Genomic DNA, 19,792 nt, shown 5'->3' with positions numbered 1-19,792 from the left:
GTGTTTGCAAGTCCTGCAGTCTAACCACTGAAACACAGTGAACTTGGTAGGATTCGAACCAACAACCTTGTAACCGCAAGTCCTGAAGTCGTACCACTGGATCACAGTTAGCTTGGTAGGATTCGAACCTACAACCCTGTGATTGTAAGTCCTGCAGTCTAACCACTGAAACACAGTTAACTTGGTAGGATTCAAACCTTTAATCTTGTGATTGCAAGTCCTGCAGTCTAACCACTGAACCACAGTTAGCTTAGTAGGATTTAAACCAACAACCTTGTAACTGCAAGTCCTGCAGTCTAACCACTGGACCACAGTTAGCTTAGTAGGATTCAAACCTACAACCCTGTGATTGCAAGTCCTGCAGTCTAACCACTGAAACACAGTTAGCTTGGTAGGATTCAAACCTACTACCTTGTGATTGCAAGTCCTGCAGTCTAACCACTGGACCAAGTTGACCACCATCCTGGAATAGTTTCATTACTTCTGAGTTGTGAATTGCACTATCATTCAAGAGGTCAAAGTGCAAAAGAAGACATCTGGAGATGCTGCATGTTGTTCTGAGCTAAACAAAAAAAGGGAGACGGACAAGTAACCTGTTAAAGGCAGTGGACACTATTGGTAATTGTCAAAGACTAGCCTTCACTTTTGGTGTATCTCAACATATGCATAAAATAACTAACCTGTGGAAATTTGAACTCAATTGGTCATCCAAGTTGCGAGATAATAACAAAAGAAAAAAACACCCTTGTCACATGAAGTTGTGTGCGTATAGATGGTTGATTTCGAGACCTCAAGTTCTAAATCTGAGGTCTCGAAATCAAATTCGTGGAAAATTAATTCTTTCTTGAAAACTAAATCACTTCAGCGGGAGCCGTTTCTAACAATGTTTTATACTATCAACCTCTCCCCATTACTCGTCACCAAGAAAAGTTTTATGCCAATAATTATTTTGAGTAATTACCAATAGTGTCCACTGCCTTTACAGAGCTGTTAAATGATCAGGTTCAAGGAAAGGGATATGTTTGGTAATCACTCTTAAAATTAGTGGCAATAACAATCTTTGGTCAGAAGCCTACAGCGGATTGGGATACATAAAACATTATGGAAACTAGTTAACCTCATCAACAACCAATAGCTTGTTTATTCCTCTTGTCAGGAAGTCGGCCACTGTGAATGTCGGCTTAATCTTCATTCATTTAAAAACTGTTTGTTTATTTTTGTTTAATTTTTATAACTGTTGTTCATATGCGATGCTTTCCAGATCTGGTTAGGGATTGTTCTGTGATTTTTATGTTTTTTGTGCAATTCTGTGTCTTTTGCCCTGTTGGGCCCTAGAATAGTCACGTTAAATGTCATTTTTGTACACGTTTTTTTGGACCAATTTTCAAATCATCACATCTGGACAAAGTCATCATTTAGTAAGCCCTGTTATGTGTCATAATAATTCCACAAATGTAAGGAATAAAATGAGGTATGTTGGAGTAGTATAGGACTTTTTTAAATGGGAGAAATTTGCAATCAAACTACCTCGCATTTTGCGACCTTTGAAAACTTAGCGTTTAAGACATGTATCCATCGGATTGCTTCAGCAAAAAGGAAAACGGACCTAAAACATCCATCAAAAACCTCCATGTTCCCCGTCCACAAATGACCTAAAAAACATGCTCAAAACTTACCTTTAAATATTGAAAATGCTTGAAAAATGCGAGTTCTAGTGGTTGTGTTTTTGTTAACCACCGTCCTAGCTACACGACGTACACACACGCATCACGGCAATAACCAACGGAACTTTCGCAATGCTTTCTGGAAAAACAATAAAATGGAAGTTTATTTAAAGGTGACGCAATGGGGTGGCACTACTAATAGTAGTACTATTATTGAAATACTTTCTAAATCACCAAACTATCTTTTTGAATTGTACAAACAGAGCCAAAATATTTGTTAAATGTATTTTTTATATACTAAAACACTTTCAAACTATCTTTTTGAATTATATACTAAAACACTTTCAAACTATCTTTTTGAATTGTACAAACAGAGCCAAAATATTCGTTAAATGTATTTTTTATATACTAAAACACTTTCAACTAATTTTTTGGTGATGGAAAAACTTACCCGTATTATTTGGAGTGTGCAGCCCCTTGTTTTACGAGTTTTCCCCGCCAGCTGCAGAAACATAGTTATGTGATCTGAAAACAAATTAATCAGAAAGATTATAAATTGAAACATTCAGGTCCCATTTTTTCTTAAAGCAGAAAATGTCCCTTAAAAATGTTAGTAGAAATGAGCAGGATACAAGTAACAAGTTACTTATACGACGTTACAGTGAGCGAGATGTTAACAGTTTTACTTGAAGTATCTTTGATTTTTTCCATGCCTTTTAAACGTATTGTAAAACGGTTGCATACAGTGATTTCATAACAAAAATGTTCCTAGAATAATTATTAATATGCTTTTCAAACTAACAGTATTCTCTACACTCTGTTAAACAAATTTGCTTTGGATATGAAAAATTCAAATCTTATTTCAATAGATATTTTCTTTTGTCATTATTAATAGATTTGTCACAGATTTTTTTTCTTGAGAAACGAATTAGCTGTTGCAAACTGCTTGCCAACCAAACAGGACCTGAAGGTCAAAATTCAACAAAATAATAGTAAAAATGCCCTCGAAGGCTAACAAGTACAAGTCAAACAAATCAAAAGTAATTTTAGCAGTAGGGCCTTCACTAACTAAATTTCTTACCCATTATTTTTGGATGGTACTTGAAGTGGACGAAAGGGAAATAGAAGATAAGACCAGAGAAGATGAAGAGACATGCGTAGATAGTTTCCATTCCTGGACCATTAATGAAGGGAGACACAACGAGGTAACAGGCGGTGATGAATACAACAACCACGAAGATCATGGGTACCTGGGGGAAAAAAGGAAAACAACTTTTGTGAGTGCTGAGATTAGGGAGAGGCAAGTTGGTCTCAATTTCTTGACCAATAATAAAGTGAGACACGACAAGGTAACTGTTGTAATACCACTTTGTGTGCAGAGGCACACATGTTAAAGTTGGTAACAAAATACTCTATCTTACGATCACTTCATATCCCACCGCTGCAACCATGAAGTCACTTCATATCCCACCGCTGACACCATGAAGTTCGAGTATTTTATCACCAACTCAAACGTGTGTGCCTCCACACACAAAGTATTATTACAACACCAACATGCGGTGATGAAGACAACAATGACAAAGATCATTGGTACATGGGGAATAAGGAACAACTTTTGTGCGAAGTAAATTTGACATGAGGAATATTAAGGAACAACTTGGGTGAGTTCTGAGATCAGGGAGAGGCAAGTAATTGGTCTCCGTTCCTGGACCATTAATGAAGGGAGACACGACAATGTAACAGGCGGTGATGAAGACAACAACCACGAAGATCATTGGTACCTGGGAAACAAGGAGAAGCGCTCTTGATATATGCCTTTTTGTTTTTAATTGATACAAAACATGCTAAGAAATTGCCCGGTAGCTAGAGGCAGTTCGGAGCCTACATTTTTAGCAGCGGGTGGACATTTTTGCAATCGGGGATAAAGAATATTAATATTGTGGTTTTACCCAGATACACTGATGTAGACGGTACCGGAGTATCGGGACGGCCAGCACGGCACTACCGTAGAAGATCCACCCAGCAAAGCTCAGTCCGTAGACCAACGTGTCAAAAGATCCAACGGCGATGAGAAAGACCGCAATAATAGCCTGGTATAGGTAAAGAAATGAAAGCAGAGTTTAAAATGTTTCATAGGGCTGATTAAAGGGAATGGACACTATTGGCGATTGCTCAGAAATAATAATTGTCAGCATAAAAGTTTACTTAGTAGCAAGCAATGGAGAGCTACTGACGGTATAAAACACTGTGAGAAACGGCTCCCTCTGAAGTAACGTAGTTTTGAGAAAAGTGTAACTATTTCTCACTCGAATATACACTGGTGACATTGTGCGACACATCACTTACATAAATTAATAACAAACATGTATGACTTGTGGCGGTTTTCCCAAACCACTGGTGTACAGCTTCACTTTTCGATCATTGTGCTCCGATTGTCTTCAGGAGAAAACTGGACTACTTAAAGACACTGGACCCCAGGTCGAAATTCCAGTTGAACCTAGTTAAACTGGGTTTAACTGGAACTAGTTGAAACCAGTTGATAAACTAGATAAACACAGTTAACACCAGTTGGTTTAATATGGAAAATGGACAGAGACCAACTGGTTTATAATTTCAACCTAGTTGAACACAGTTAAACCTAGTCCAAACCAGTTGGTTAATATGGAAAATGGACGAGTTTGATCACTATCCAGTTGAACCAGTTGACCCCAGTTAACTAGGTTCAACTGGAATTTTGACCTGGGACACTATTGGTAATTGTCAAAGACCAGTGTTCTCACTTGGTGTATCCCGTCATAATCATATAATCATAAGCCAGTGAAAATTTGGGCTCAAATGGTCATCGAAGTTGCGAGAAAATGAGGAAACAAAAAAACACCCATGTTAGACGAACTGTGTGCTTTCAGAGAGGAATATAAGACTTCTACTAACTAGAAGTCTTTTAATATGAGTGAGAAATTACCTCTTTCTCAAAAACTACATTACTTCAGAGGGAGTCGTTGCTCACAATGTGTTATACTATCAACAGCTCATAACCAAGTCAGGTTTTAAGTTAATACTTATTTTGAGTAATTACCAAACACGTTCCTTCCCTTTAAACCATCTAAATTATATGTAAATCTGTTAACAACATATATAAAAAGTACAAAAAATGTTTTTTAGTCTTGTGAGGTTTGATTTATCATCAGCCTGACACACATAGACTACATGTATCTTTGTCAATTGTATGGCTTTGTATGTACACAGTGGTCAGAGATGCCAAGTCCCGAGGCCAGCTATGCGTGAGATTTTTCAAAGCTCACCACCCCGCTTTATCAGCTTCTCTCGTAAATTAATATGACCCCATTCACCTGACGTCATCATCAGAAAATCTTGGAACCGCCATACTGGTGGGCATGATGCAGACTGTGCGTTATTCATCGTAGTCCGCATTTTAGGCGACGCGGCATTTACACGTAACATTGACCACCAAAATGTAAATATTGACCACCAAAATGGTGAGCGTGGCATAGTCGTTGCGTGTGATGAGCGTGCAAGGGGTCAATAGGCCTATACATTGCAATAGGAACTCATTTGTCTCATTTATAACAGCCATTTTGGGGTTTGCCTTTTTTTTTGTTCAACCATTGCTTTAAGGCACTGGACACCTTTGGTAATATTGTCAAAGTCAAAGATCAGTAATCCAACTTGGTGTATCCAAACATAATATGTAAAAATAACCAATCTGTGAAAATTAGGACTCCAAAAGTCATTGAAGTTGCACAAAAATAATGGGGAAAAAAACCCACCCTTGTTGCACAATCTTTATTTGTGTGCTTTCAGATGCCTAATAAAAGGCTTCAGGCCTGAAGTCTTTTAATCTGAGAGAGAAATTAACTCGTTCTAAAAAAACTATGTAACTTCAGAGTGAGCCGTCTCTTTTAAACTAGCAACAGCTCTTCATTGCTCGTTACCGAAACTGTTTTTATGTTAACAATTATTTTGAGTAATTACCAATAGTGTCCAGTGCCTTTAAGGCTGACTTCATGCTACAATAATGCTGTTGGTACTATATGGTTTTCTTTAAATTTCAATCTTTAAATCTTGACGGCAGATGAAAGTTGAAAGCTTACAACAGATAAAATGAACCAAAATTAAGACCATTTCAATAAATATAAGGTCTCAGGTAAACTGTTTACTACTATTTTTTGTGTCTAAAATTTCGTTGTTTCAATTTTAAAGGACCACTTCATCAAGAGTCGAGAACTTACCACCTCCCAACATTTGGACTATTTGATAAATATAAGGTAATTTGTGCATGACGATTCTGGGTTGGCTCTGAAATATGTTTAGGCCCACAAAGAAATCTACAGGCCTCCCATGTTACAATAGAACTGATACTGAGGCCACATCAGAAATAAATAACTTCAGCTATTGGCGGTGGCTGTCGGCTTGTAGCGATATGGGCCTAACTGAAAAGCGCTGCTTAGCGACACTAGACACTATTGGGTATTTTCAAAGACCAGTCTTTTTACTTGGTGTATCTCAACATATGCATTTATAAAAAAACAAATTTGAGCTTGATTGGTCGTCGGAGTTGCGAGATTACCATGAAAAAAAAAAACACTCTTGTGACACAAAGTTGTGTGCTTTCATGCGTGATTTCGAGACCTCAAATTCTAAATCTAAGGTCTCGAAATCAAATTCTTGGAAAATTACTTGTCTCGAAAACTACGTCACTTCAGAGGGAGCCGTTTCTCCCAATGTTTTATACTATCAACCTCTCCCCATTACTCATTACCAAGTGAGGTTTTATGCTGCTAATTATTTTGAGTAATTACCAATAGTGTCCACTGCCTTTAAGCAGAAAGGGATTATGCATAGTTCTCCACTTAAGCAGCCCTATGAAATTGGGCCAAAGTGACTCTTTGTAACAATACGTATTCAAGGGTCAAGTCATCAATAAATAGAAGACTTGAAAGACACCGGACACTATTAGTAACTGTCAAAGACTAGTATAGTCTTCTAAGTTGAGTATCTCAACATATGCATAAAATAACAAACCTGTGAAAATTTGAACTCAATTGGTCGTTGAAAATGCGAGATAATAATGATAGAAAAAACACCCTTGTCACATGAAGTTGTGTGCTGTCCGATGCTTAAATTTCGAGACCTCAAATTCTAAATCTGAGGTCTCGAAATCAAATTCTTGGAAAATTACTTCTTTCTCGAAAAATACAATACTTGTGAGGGAGCCGTTTCTCACAATGTTTGATACCATCAACAGCTCCCCATTGCTCGTTACCAAGTAAGGTTTTATGCTAACAATTATTTTGAAGTAATTACCAATGGTGTCCACTGCCTTTAACACTTCAGATATTAATTCTTACCAGATATGCTAGAAGTCTGGTCACTGCACCATCAAGTGTCCACATTTGAGGTCCACAGACTGCCTGCCATTAGTCCCCTTGAGATGATACTACCTTTTTAAAGCCAGGAGTCTCTAATAATTCATAATAACAACAAAACAATATAATAATAAATAATGTTGAACATTTCTAGTGCGCCATGTCTGTCAATGATGACACTCCTGGCGCAAAAAACAATAACTCTGCTAATACACAATGACACAAGACAACTAAAAGTTTATAGGCTATTGTTTCCCAAATAGTATATGCTTTGAGATGAGTTTTGAATTTGGAACAAGTATGCCTATCTGCTTTTCTGAGTTGAAGTGGGACGCTGTTCCTAAGAGATGGCCCGGCATGTGAAAAACAGCGATCACCACAGGAGTGCAGGCAACGTGGAACATCCGGGAGCAGGTTGGTTTGAGGAGCATTGGTTTGAGGTGTCACATATGAATTAAGTCATTGATGTAATCACATCACAAGTCATTAATACACTCTTTATTTTATCAGCACTTTCCTAGTACAAGTTTACATTATAAGTGTTCATATAAGTGCGTGTGGAATACGGTAAAAGATAGCGTTTCTGCGTCCCATATCCAACGAGGCTGAGGCCGAGTTGGATATGAGATGCAGACGGGCTATATTTTTGGTAAAACAAACTGTGAAGTTGGTCGAGAACCAATCATGTTCCGTGCAACAAAAACCCATGTACCATGGCTGCACAGCGCGGCGGGCAACATGAGTGATGTTAACCAGTGTACATTACCTGATCATTTTCCACCGTTGGTCGATTTCCAGCGCTTAGTACGAAACATTCGCCGGTTAGAGGGAACAGTGAAGAATTGTTTCCCTGCTTATTTAACTATGCATAATAATCTTTGAAGATGACAATAGAACTTCGAAAAGAGGAATAACAATGTTACAAAGATAACAAAACAATCGTTGCAAGCTGTAATTGAGGTCCATGGGTTTTGTAAACCCTCGGGGGAAAATGGCACTCTCATCTTCACCTTGGGTGCCATTTTTCCCCTTCAATGTACAAAATGCCATGGACCCAGTCACAGCATGCAACAATGGGAGACTTTGGAACGCTAGGTGGCAGCAGACTTACCAGGTAAATTTCCATTGTTCACATAGTTCTGAGCGTGCGCACATTACCGAGAACAATGGATTTTACCTGGTAGGTCTGCTGCCACCAAGCGTCCCAAAAGTCTCCCATTGTATGTTTGTCTTACCCATCCCACCTCTGTTTGTAATCTATTGAGGGGCTTCCATGATCTCCAGTGCTGCCTATGTCCAGGGGGTAACTGTGTTTTAGTTGGGAGGGAAGCTTCTTGTGATGGTGCCGCGCCTCTTTTTCCACAGTGAAAGTCTGGCCACCTTAGGAAAAACTGTCAGTACTCTATGGTCAGTGTATAATAAGGGAATCAATGTGTGTTGAAGAGGTTTTCAACTCGTGGTTTAATCCCAACGAGGCCTGGTTCTTGATAATTTTACCGAGACGAAGTCGAGGTAAATTATCAAGAACCAGGCCTCGGCAGGTTTAAACCACTAGTTGAAAACCGATTCAACACACTTTGATTCCCATTCATTAATACCTTTTCGGTCAATAAACATCAACACTTTTGGTCAAAAAGTAAAATAAATGCAAAAATTTTAATTATTCAATGATTTCTTTCAACACAACACATAGGATTGTCTTTTCGTGCCTCTTTGTGTTTACTGGTGCAGATTGATGGCCCTCGTTACACACAGTACAAAGATTAAGCCGCGGGAGGCACACAGGCTGCCAAGCGGGGCAGTCAAGGGGCAACCCAGTGTTCAAGTGGTTGAAGAAGAACCAGTCAAGGGGCGACCCAGTGTTCCATTGGTTGAAGAAGAGTCAGTCAAGGGGCGACCCAGCGTTCCATTGAGGGCAAAGAAATCACTGCCAAAGAGAGGAAGAGCGTTGAAACATTTTGGCGCATCCTCCAAGAGGGAGGAACAGTACATCCAAGACACCAGCCCAATGGGAAGCAATGGCCAAAGTCGACACACGAGGGAACTGCACCCTGCGGGGATCGAGGTCTAAGCCATGAAAACTCGCTGTCAGTAGGTCTGCCTGTCTTCCTTGCAGCCCAACACCAAATATTCGGTCAGGAGGGGGAGGAAGGACGAAGTCCTCTTTAGAAACAGGAGTCGTTTTTCTCTTTGCCTGCACTTTCGGACTTCGCAGAGGACAAATTGGAAGTGTAGTGGCCGAGCGGTTAAGATCACCGAATTCAAACTCTTGTGCTTCTGATCAGCAGAGTGTGGGTTTGAATCCCAAGCCGTGACACTTGTGTCCTTAAGCAAGACACTTGACCATTGCTTCGTCCTTCGGATGGGACGTAAAGCCGTTGATCCCATGTGCAGAGTGTGCAGAGTCAGCCTTGAGCAGGATGTCCTCATATTTGTTTCAGGTCTGTCCCACAGAGGCCGACTTGGCATATGAAGCTGCCAATTTAATAATAATATCGAAGTCTTATATAGCGCCAAATCTACCAAACAAGGTACTCAAGGCGCTGAGTATATACAAACTTTCAGAAAGATAGGTTATTGCAGTGATGAATTTTGAGATCCAATTAGTTAGCACCTTATAAGGGTTTATAAGGTGCTACGGCGCATTAAGCAGCCACAGCCAGGAACACTGGGGCGAACACTTTTTCTTTTTGATAAGTGCACTGGGTTCTTTTACATGCGTTACACAACACATGGGACCAACGGCTTTACGTCCCATCCGAAGGACGAAGCAATGGTCAAGTGTCTTGCTTAAGGACACAAGTGTCACGGCTTGGGATTCAAACCCACACTCTGATCAGAAACACAAGAGTTTGAATTCGGTGATCTTAACCGCTCGGCCACTACACTTCCAATTTGTCCTCTGCGAAGTCCGAAAGTGCAGGCAAAGAGAAAAACGACTCAAAGAGAAAAACGACTCAAAATTGTTTGGCCACCTGGAAACCATAATAGGACAAGTCCCTTTTCTGGTATGGTTTCCTGGATGCCTCCCCCGCCATAGCATTGATACGGTCGGCACCCATCTGCTCCAGCATTGGAAACACTGGGATGGATTGTAGACCAGTCACAGCGGTCCAGTGCTTGAAGGACTTTCGTTCTTTGGGGGCTGGATTGTCTGACTGCGGAAGCTGAAGGACACAGATCATATCCCGCTGCACCAGCCGCAGCTTGTGAGAAAGCTGCTGGAGCTGGGCCACCTCGTCCCCATCGGCCGTATCTCCCAAGGCCGACTGGCGGGGTGAATGTGGAGCTCGGGACGAGTCCACCTGTACATGTAGGGTTGGAACTGGCTTCAGGCCGAGGCCAAAGCCAAAGAAGAATGAATGCTGAACAGAGGCGGGGCACGAGTGACTGTATGTGTTAGCTTATTGGCACCAGGCAACCCTATGGCCGAACTCTGTCTTGTGCAGTGTCACTGATTCCTGCACATCTTGGACTCTGGGATGAAAATCCTCTGTATGTTTACCAACTTCGCTTTGTTGTACATCAGTGGGATGATCGAGTTTGTATGCTAAGTCTCGCACAACCTGCCTTCAAGTTGAGTCGTCGCTGCCACCCCTCCACGTCAATGTTGGTCCGTCTGATCTTTGTTTGAAGATGGACTAGTTTGATGTTGACCAAACACTGCTCAGGAGCCACGCATCCTTCACAGAATTGAAGAGCTCAATTACAAGAGGATGGAAAACAGAAGATCTCAGATGACTGAAGGCATCAGGTATATCAGTTAACAACTATTCACAACAACATTATTGAATTATAAAGGACAACTAGTGACACAATTCTTTAACACTTTCAGCACAAATTTAAATTTTATTGTGCCTGCGGCAAAAAACTTGCCGCAATTCATCTTAAGACTCAAACAACTAGTCGCGACTATTGGAGGCATGACTAGTCCAGTAGTAAAATTCATTATAACACCCCTTACAAAAGTTCTGCCTTTACATTGGTTTAGAGCGAGTCACATGATATGGCTACTATTGTTGTAGTAGCCAGGGTGGCACGATTCACAAGTAGTTGAAAACAGTAGTCACGACTCGACTAAACAATAGTACAAAGCATATATAGCGCTCTACGCAGAACAGAGCGCTTTACATGAGACTAGGACCCAAAAAAACAAACGAACTAGGATGGATGGGGAAACAGAAATGTCTTGAGGAGACTTTTGAACACAGGCAACAAAATCGCTTCTCGCAGACCCGGTGAGAGCTCATTCCATAGGCAACGGGGCAGCCATGGCGAACAAGCTGTCCCCAGCTTTCCGTCTAGTTCTAGGAACAGAAAGCCGGGTCTGATCATCTGATGAGCGGGGTCGTTGCCTGTATGCATCAGCAGTATTAGAGTTGTGGGAATGTACAAGTTCAACCAGATATGATGGAGATTGGGTGTGAAGGATTTTGTATACATGAGTGACAATTTTGAAGGTTAAACGTTCTTTAAGTAGGAGCCAATGCAGCGATGCAAGCAGGCGGGCAGAAGGCTGGTCACGGCCACACACAAATACTAGCCGAGCGGTCTTGTTTTGCAGACGCTGTAGTCGAGCGAGGTAATTTTCGAGGGCACCTACCAAAAGAGAGTTGGCATCTAGTCAAGACGGGACAAGACCAGACTTCTGACCGCATGACGGCAAGCGCTTTGTGTAATAAACCGGCGAGTAGGCCATAGATACGTATGTCGAAATCAATACAATAAAAACTACGACATCAGTCGGGTTGCCCAGGCCTACATGTAAGCTTCTTTTCTTGTGTTGCTCTTTGAGCATAGTGGGGAAGGAGGGAGGGGTGAAATGGAGACAACCCGATTTGGGCGGGGCTGGTTATCTACCCTCTGAGTGAGAATCACAGGAGGATCAAGGGGTATCTAGTGAAGGATCAGCCTAGCCGAGCACAGCTGACGAGGCCAAAACAGGGCAAGACGCAAGATGCATGAATTCTTGGTCACCTTATCTTGACTGCACAGCATTAACACGCAACCGCTACGCAAGATTTGCGCGTCGTGCATTTTGCATCTTGTATCAACACGGCAGCCTGTGAGAATACGAACAAAAAAGGGAATTTCTTAACGTTGAGACCGGCATTATTTCATGAAAATGACGGATTTGTGAAGAATTTATTACGACCAATACCCACCGCAGAAATATATATGCTGCCATCGAATGTGAATCTGTTGAAATAAGTGGTTTCTTGTAGGTAAGATTTGAGTTATGAAGCTTTGAAAATCTTTCGCCCAGAAATGGACCCTGATATCCAGGACGTCACTGTAGTATAGGGCCTAATACGAAAGTGTAAGGCCGCCAGGGCTAGGTCAACCAGATAAACAGAGAGCAGGGCCACCTAGATAAAGAAAGAGCCTCAATTACAAGAGCGTGGGTGCATCAAAGCGCTTCACATTATTACCCCTGGTCACTGGGCCTTAAATCACTCCTTACCAAAACCATCTCAGCTCCCTGGTGGGGAGTATACAGCCTGTGCAACCTTAATATGCGCTACTTGGCTAAATCAATCACAAGAACCATCTCTGCCCTCAGGTACCCATTTACCCCTGGGTGGAGAGAAAAAATTATAGTAAAGTGTCTTGCTCAGGGACACAAGTCTCACGACCAGGATTCGAACCCACACTCTGCTGAACAGAAGTTTGTATGCTAAGTCTCGCACAACCTGCCTTCAAGTTGAGTCGTCGCTGCCACCCCTCCACGTCAATGTTGGTCCGTCTGATCTTTGTTTGAAGATGGACTAGTTTGATGTTGACCAAACACTGCTCAGGAGCCACGCATCCTTCACAGAATTGAAGAGCTCAATTACAAGAGGATGGAAAACAGAAGATCTCAGATGACTGAAGGCATCAGGTATATCAGTTAACAACTATTCACAACAACATTATTGAATTATAAAGGACAACTAGTGACACAATTCTTTAACACTTTCAGCACAAATTTAAATTTTATTGTGCCTGCGGCAAAAAACTTGCCGCAATTCATCTTAAGACTCAAACAACTAGTCGCGACTATTGGAGGCATGACTAGTCCAGTAGTAAAATTCATTATAACACCCCTTACAAAAGTTCTGCCTTTACATTGGTTTAGAGCGAGTCACATGATATGGCTACTATTGTTGTAGTAGCCAGGGTGGCACGATTCACAAGTAGTTGAAAACAGTAGTCACGACTCGACTAAACAATAGTACAAAGCATATATAGCGCTCTACGCAGAACAGAGCGCTTTACATGAGACTAGGACCCAAAAAAACAAACGAACTAGGATGGATGGGGAAACAGAAATGTCTTGAGGAGACTTTTGAACACAGGCAACAAAATCGCTTCTCGCAGACCCGGTGAGAGCTCATTCCATAGGCAACGGGGCAGCCATGGCGAACAAGCTGTCCCCAGCTTTCCGTCTAGTTCTAGGAACAGAAAGCCGGGTCTGATCATCTGATGAGCGGGGTCGTTGCCTGTATGCATCAGCAGTATTAGAGTTGTGGGAATGTACAAGTTCAACCAGATATGATGGAGATTGGGTGTGAAGGATTTTGTATACATGAGTGACAATTTTGAAGGTTAAACGTTCTTTAAGTAGGAGCCAATGCAGCGATGCAAGCAGGCGGGCAGAAGGCTGGTCACGGCCACACACAAATACTAGCCGAGCGGTCTTGTTTTGCAGACGCTGTAGTCGAGCGAGGTAATTTTCGAGGGCACCTACCAAAAGAGAGTTGGCATCTAGTCAAGACGGGACAAGACCAGACTTCTGACCGCATGACGGCAAGCGCTTTGTGTAATAAACCGGCGAGTAGGCCATAGATACGTATGTCGAAATCAATACAATAAAAACTACGACATCAGTCGGGTTGCCCAGGCCTACATGTAAGCTTCTTTTCTTGTGTTGCTCTTTGAGCATAGTGGGGAAGGAGGGAGGGGTGAAATGGAGACAACCCGATTTGGGCGGGGCTGGTTATCTACCCTCTGAGTGAGAATCACAGGAGGATCAAGGGGTATCTAGTGAAGGATCAGCCTAGCCGAGCACAGCTGACGAGGCCAAAACAGGGCAAGACGCAAGATGCATGAATTCTTGGTCACCTTATCTTGACTGCACAGCATTAACACGCAACCGCTACGCAAGATTTGCGCGTCGTGCATTTTGCATCTTGTATCAACACGGCAGCCTGTGAGAATACGAACAAAAAAGGGAATTTCTTAACGTTGAGACCGGCATTATTTCATGAAAATGACGGATTTGTGAAGAATTTATTACGACCAATACCCACCGCAGAAATATATATGCTGCCATCGAATGTGAATCTGTTGAAATAAGTGGTTTCTTGTAGGTAAGATTTGAGTTATGAAGCTTTGAAAATCTTTCGCCCAGAAATGGACCCTGATATCCAGGACGTCACTGTAGTATAGGGCCTAATACGAAAGTGTAAGGCCGCCAGGGCTAGGTCAACCAGATAAACAGAGAGCAGGGCCACCTAGATAAAGAAAGAGCCTCAATTACAAGAGCGTGGGTGCATCAAAGCGCTTCACATTATTACCCCTGGTCACTGGGCCTTAAATCACTCCTTACCAAAACCATCTCAGCTCCCTGGTGGGGAGTATACAGCCTGTGCAACCTTAATATGCGCTACTTGGCTAAATCAATCACAAGAACCATCTCTGCCCTCAGGTACCCATTTACCCCTGGGTGGAGAGAAGCAATTATAGTAAAGTGTCTTGCTCAGGGACACAAGTCTCACGACCAGGATTCGAACCCACACTCTGCTGAACAGAAGCACCAGAGCTTGAGTTCGGTGCTCTAATCCGCTCGGCCACGACCGAATGCATTTTTTTGGTACATGTTGAACCAATCTAGCTGGTAGATGTGAGAGGAGGGTCTCTGGTGTATGGAGCAAGCCAGGGCACTTAAAAATGTGATTTGGAATAAAAACATTATTGAAGAGGAATTAGAGAAACTTTTATCAGTAGGGTTTCTAGAGGTGGGGTAGATTAGATTAACAAATGATGTCACAGAGAAAATACATCATGTAAGAGTAGTAATTCAGCGTCCAGACTTGTCACCAGAACTCGCACTCGAGAATCCATCACACCCATTCTTAAGGATCTACATTGGCTACCAATACGGGCTAGAATTGATTTTAAAGTTTTGGTTCTGACTTATCAATGTATCCATGGTATTGCCCCTGTTTATGTTTCGTTCAGGAGTACAAAACAATCAGCAATCTCCGATCTTCAAATAAACCCCTTCTGACGACTCCCCAAATTATCAAAACCAAGTCTTGTTCTTTCCAATATGCAGCAGTTCAGTTATGGAACAGTCTTCCAGAGGTTGTCAAACAGGCTGAGACATCAGAACAATTCAAAACCCGGTTAAAATCTCATCTGTTTACTTTGTGCAATAATTGTTGATTTCCTTTTACAGAGCATGGCGACCTCTCGCTGATATGCGCTATAAGAATGGTTTTATTATTAATTATTATTAGCCTAGGAACGTGTGTGACGTGTTTTACATGAAATGGGGGTGAGCTTTGGAATGAAATGGGCCACCTATTGACATGGAAGGGGATGGAGGACTGGTGAATATAGAGTGGGAAATAAGCCTCAAGTAATGGTGAATAGAGAGGGAAATAAAAATAATAATACAGAGGGCCTATGTTATACAAAGAGCACATACATGTATCCCACCTGTGCTCGGGACACTATTACAATGAAAACTAAACAAAAAATAAGCCTTGAGTACACTAGCATCAGTACTCGGAAGAATTTTTCAAGAACTGCACAAAGCTTGAGGTTGAGGCAGTGGAAGGTCGTCATCAGTAAGTTAGTCAGGAGAGAAAACTAAACAAAAAATATGCCTTGAGTACACTAGCATCAGTACTCGGAAGAATTTTTCAAGAACTGTCACAAAGCTTGAGGTTGAGGCAGTGGAAGGTCGTAATCAGTAAGTCAGTTAGGAAAGAAGAGACCTTTTGACAAATGGACACCACAACCTCAGAGAGAAAAGGAGAAGATGATGAGTTCATGCCGAAGCGAGAAACTTGATTTATCTTTTTTAAGGTAATCATCTTGTTTCATATGAGTATGCGCCGTCCGAGTGCCAGTTATTTTGGCGGAGTACAATAAGAGTGGTTGTTTGTAAGCAATTTGCAAAATCTACTGAAAGGTAGAAGGTTCTCGACAATAAGAACTCCTTGGTTAGAAGCCAACAGCAGGAACTCAGAAAGAAAGAGGAATGATGATTTTAACGTTTCCTCCAGGAGGCTTTTTGGGCCGATGAGCGTGCGCCGTCGAGTGCCAGTTCCTTGGCGGGGTCCAGTAAGAGTGGTTGGGCGCAACAATTTGCAAATGCACTGAGGGGAAGCATTCTTATTATATAAGTACTAGTATGACATTCTCAACAATAAAAACTCCTTGGTTAGAAGCGAGAAGCAGGAACTCAGAAAGAAAGAGGAATGATGAAGAACTCATGCTGAAGCGAGAGGCTTGATTTACCTTTTTTTAGGTATCCTCGAGAAGGCAGATTGGGCCGATGAGCATGCGCCGTCTGAGTGCCAGTTTACCCTTGGCGAAGTCCAGTAAAAGTAGCCGTGTGAAACAATTCAAAATCCACTGAGGGGAGATGATAGTACAATGATTCTTGCTTTGAACAGAGGTCTTTCAGGTTGACTTCTTCTTCCAGTTTCATCGCCAACTTAAAAACACACCCGAGACTGAGGCAGATTGTAAAGAGCACTCAACGCTGTGAACTATATAGCAATGGCCTTCATGTGATCCTCGGACTTCAGATCGAGGGACAACTCCACATTGGAAGCAAATGCCTAGCTATGATATTTCCCTGAGATTTACAAGTTGGCAATGGCCTTGATGTGCTCTATGGACACCAGATCAAGGGCAACTCAAGGAAACCCGGGATAACTCCATTCTCCACCCCTTGCGCCATTCAAAGGACATAATATCCGACGCCAGCGGGCTCCTCTGGTTGAGGGAGCTGTAGAACATGGACTATGTCTAAAAGGGAAAGTTGCGCATTTAATCGTCTTTCCCAGATAACAGAAAGATTAACATGGCTGGCATGCCTCGGAGCACTGTGAGGAGCCAACAGAGGGCGCTATTGTGTGTGAAAAGTCTCACCGCTGGGCCTACGTGCGGATGGTGTAATATGCAGTGGCTCATAAGCAGAGTGATGTAGTGTAGCCCTTGGAGGCTGCAGGGTTACACATGTGATGTGGAATTAGTGTATCGATTCGTTAGTGTGCAAATTTCTCAAAAAAAAAATATATATATGCAGCAGCTCAGTTATTGAACAGTCTTCCAAATGTTGTCGAACAGGCTGTGACATCAGAACAATTCAAAACCTGGTTAAAGACATCTCTGTTTACTTTGTGCAATAATTGTTGATTTCCTTTTACAGCGGATAGGGACCTCATGGTGATATGCGCAATAGATAAGAATATTTTTTTTATAATTTTTAAAATATTTTTTAAAAAGGAAAACCGCAATAAGTGATTTTTGGCACTTTCTCCAGCCTTTTGCACACTCTTGTAGCAATCAATGAATCATGCCAGCCACGCTTTCCAAAATATTCATATTAGGCCTGTATATACATGTACATGTAGGCCTGGAATTTATTAAGTTTTGGATGTGGGAGGAAAACCCAAATGAGGGAAACCCATGGAGTCAGATATCTAAAAACAACCATCAAACACATACCAGGCCTAGGCTCCCGGGCCTGGGTATCAAACCGCGGGGTGCACAGACAGAGAGGTATCAGGAGGGGACTCGGACCATAACAACTAGAGGGCACACTGGCGCAATACACACGGCCCGGCATGCGCGCATGCGGCCATTTTCTAAGTTGACAAAACAGCATCGCACAGCGTGTGTTCGTGCGGCTATTTTGTAAATTGACAAAACAGCATCGCGTAGCGTTCAATTAACACAAACTCCAACGTGTACTTCATATTCAATGCGTGTATAGAATGGCGTGCGTGTCTCCTTGCTGTCCCACTGCGTTTGTGCAAACAGCATCACCAGTGCGCCCTCTAGTTCTTATATATAACTCTATGACTCGGACAGAAACCACCCAGCCAACCTGCATATATTGAGTTGGTTGTCTCATTCCTTAACGTGACTGGGCAAAACAGGGTGCCATCACTTTTTACTGTTGTGCAAAAGTGTGCGTGTGCATTAATTACACAAGGAGATTGCGCGCCCAATTCCTGTGAGACCAAACGTGTGATGACAAACTTTGGAAGAACATGCACCTGCACAAAATTTCAATAATTATTGAAACTAATCAAGGAACTTGAGTAAGCAACGCCTTAACATTCATAAACCAAGTGAGCAAGTTGCAAGTTTACATGCAATCATTTGGCCACAAAGGGCAAATCAAAAACGAGTTGTTTACGGGCTCTTTCAAGGCCATGATTGGTAAAGCATGGGGATCGATAAAACCTGTCATGCCTGGAGTGTATCATGAACTTCATCGATACCGGTTCATACCGCTTACATCCTGTATGGAATTTTAGTCAAATTGCGCATTTTTTGGCAGAGACAATCTTAAATATTATGTATAGAATACTATACCAAGTGAACAAATTGTGACGACTATTGCCTAGATAGGATAATTTCCCTCTCGTCACAGTCCAACTACATTGCTGTGATGCTGATCAGGGACCAATTTCATGGCTCTGCTTACGCCGAATTCTGTGCTTACGATCACGGTTCCCCAAATTTCTGCACTAGCCTTGTAAAATTGTATTTAAAATTAATGTTTTGTAAGCATCTAGAATGCATGCTACTGCTAGTATAACGTGCAGTTCGCAACCGCAGAAGCCAAAATTCGCCGCTACTGTGTGAAATACGCTTGCCGTAACTTAAGCACAGAATTCCCTGCTTCCGTAAGCGCCGATTCTATGCTTAAGGTAAACAGAGCCATGGTGGGGCCCAGACGATAAGCGCCCAAATAAATGTACATGCCGTTCCTACTCTCCTGCCGATAGGTGGCGCTCTAGTCTAATGAGGGACATTTCAACAAACATGTTCAAAATTCAACTCAATAGTTGTCACTTTGGGCTTAAATGTATAGCTTCTTTGTTGAAGGAAATGCTAGATAAATTTACTCACCTGCTACTGCGTGTTCACACTATAAGGTACATTCTGGATTGAGGACGTCCTTTGATTCAAGAAAGGTCGTTTTTATTACCCAACATTCGTAACCGTAACAAAGTCACTCGCTCATAAAAAATGGTGTCGACAAAAGGTTTAGACAAAACACAGCGCCCTCAATCGTTGGCACAACATGGCACCAGCCCACGAAAAAAGATGACCCCCCCCCCCCATCTCCTGTCGTTTGAGGATTTGCCGTGAATTTCCCTTGTCCACAAATTCCTCAAAGACAACAAAAAACTTAGCCTCAAACAAAATAAATATTTCTCAATGTCAATTAAAGGTTACACCTTACAAATTTAATTTAATATGCCTACTCCATATTGAATATCATAGGCTACTCATTTTTGTTTTGTGGTCCTTATATAATAAACAACAAACAAAACACCGTTATCTAGTTTTTAAAACCCGAAAGGGGTCACCCCAAGGCACAAAGGTTTCTGGCACATCTGGGTTTCTTGCGAATTAACATTTGATGATGCATGCAAGAGTTCTGAAGGTTAATACGGACTGCTCTTTGCCTAAAGTAGCCTCTATGAAATAATGACACTA

General features: G+C 41.9%; 1 protein-coding gene across 2 annotated transcripts; it reads right to left on the bottom strand.

The window, feature by feature from the left end:
* Positions 1-484: 484 nt before the first annotated feature.
* Positions 485-19,314, bottom strand: LOC117299389 (b(0,+)-type amino acid transporter 1-like). Of its 2 annotated transcripts, none has more exons than XM_033782926.1 (8): positions 19,199-19,314; positions 8,287-8,442; positions 7,034-7,146; positions 3,614-3,754; positions 2,746-2,914; positions 2,116-2,189; positions 1,677-1,803; positions 485-562 (listed from the first exon to the last, which is right to left on the bottom strand). In XM_033782926.1, exons 3-7 carry the CDS (start codon positions 7,076-7,078, stop codon positions 1,768-1,770), a joined length of 465 nt encoding a protein of 154 aa, XP_033638817.1. In that variant the 5' UTR covers positions 7,079-7,146; positions 8,287-8,442; positions 19,199-19,314; the 3' UTR covers positions 485-562; positions 1,677-1,767. The 2 variants fall into 2 exon arrangements, with proteins under 2 accessions (XP_033638817.1, XP_033638818.1); XM_033782927.1 differs by having other exon boundaries at positions 8,296-8,442.
* Positions 19,315-19,792: the final 478 nt, after the last annotated feature.

The sequence above is a fragment of the Asterias rubens genome, chromosome 14 (assembly GCF_902459465.1).
Source record: "Asterias rubens chromosome 14, eAstRub1.3, whole genome shotgun sequence".
Taxonomy (NCBI): Eukaryota; Metazoa; Echinodermata; class Asteroidea; order Forcipulatida; family Asteriidae; genus Asterias; species Asterias rubens.
The sequence above is the reverse complement of the archived record's forward strand: the minus strand, read 5'-3'. Positions and strand labels throughout refer to the sequence as shown.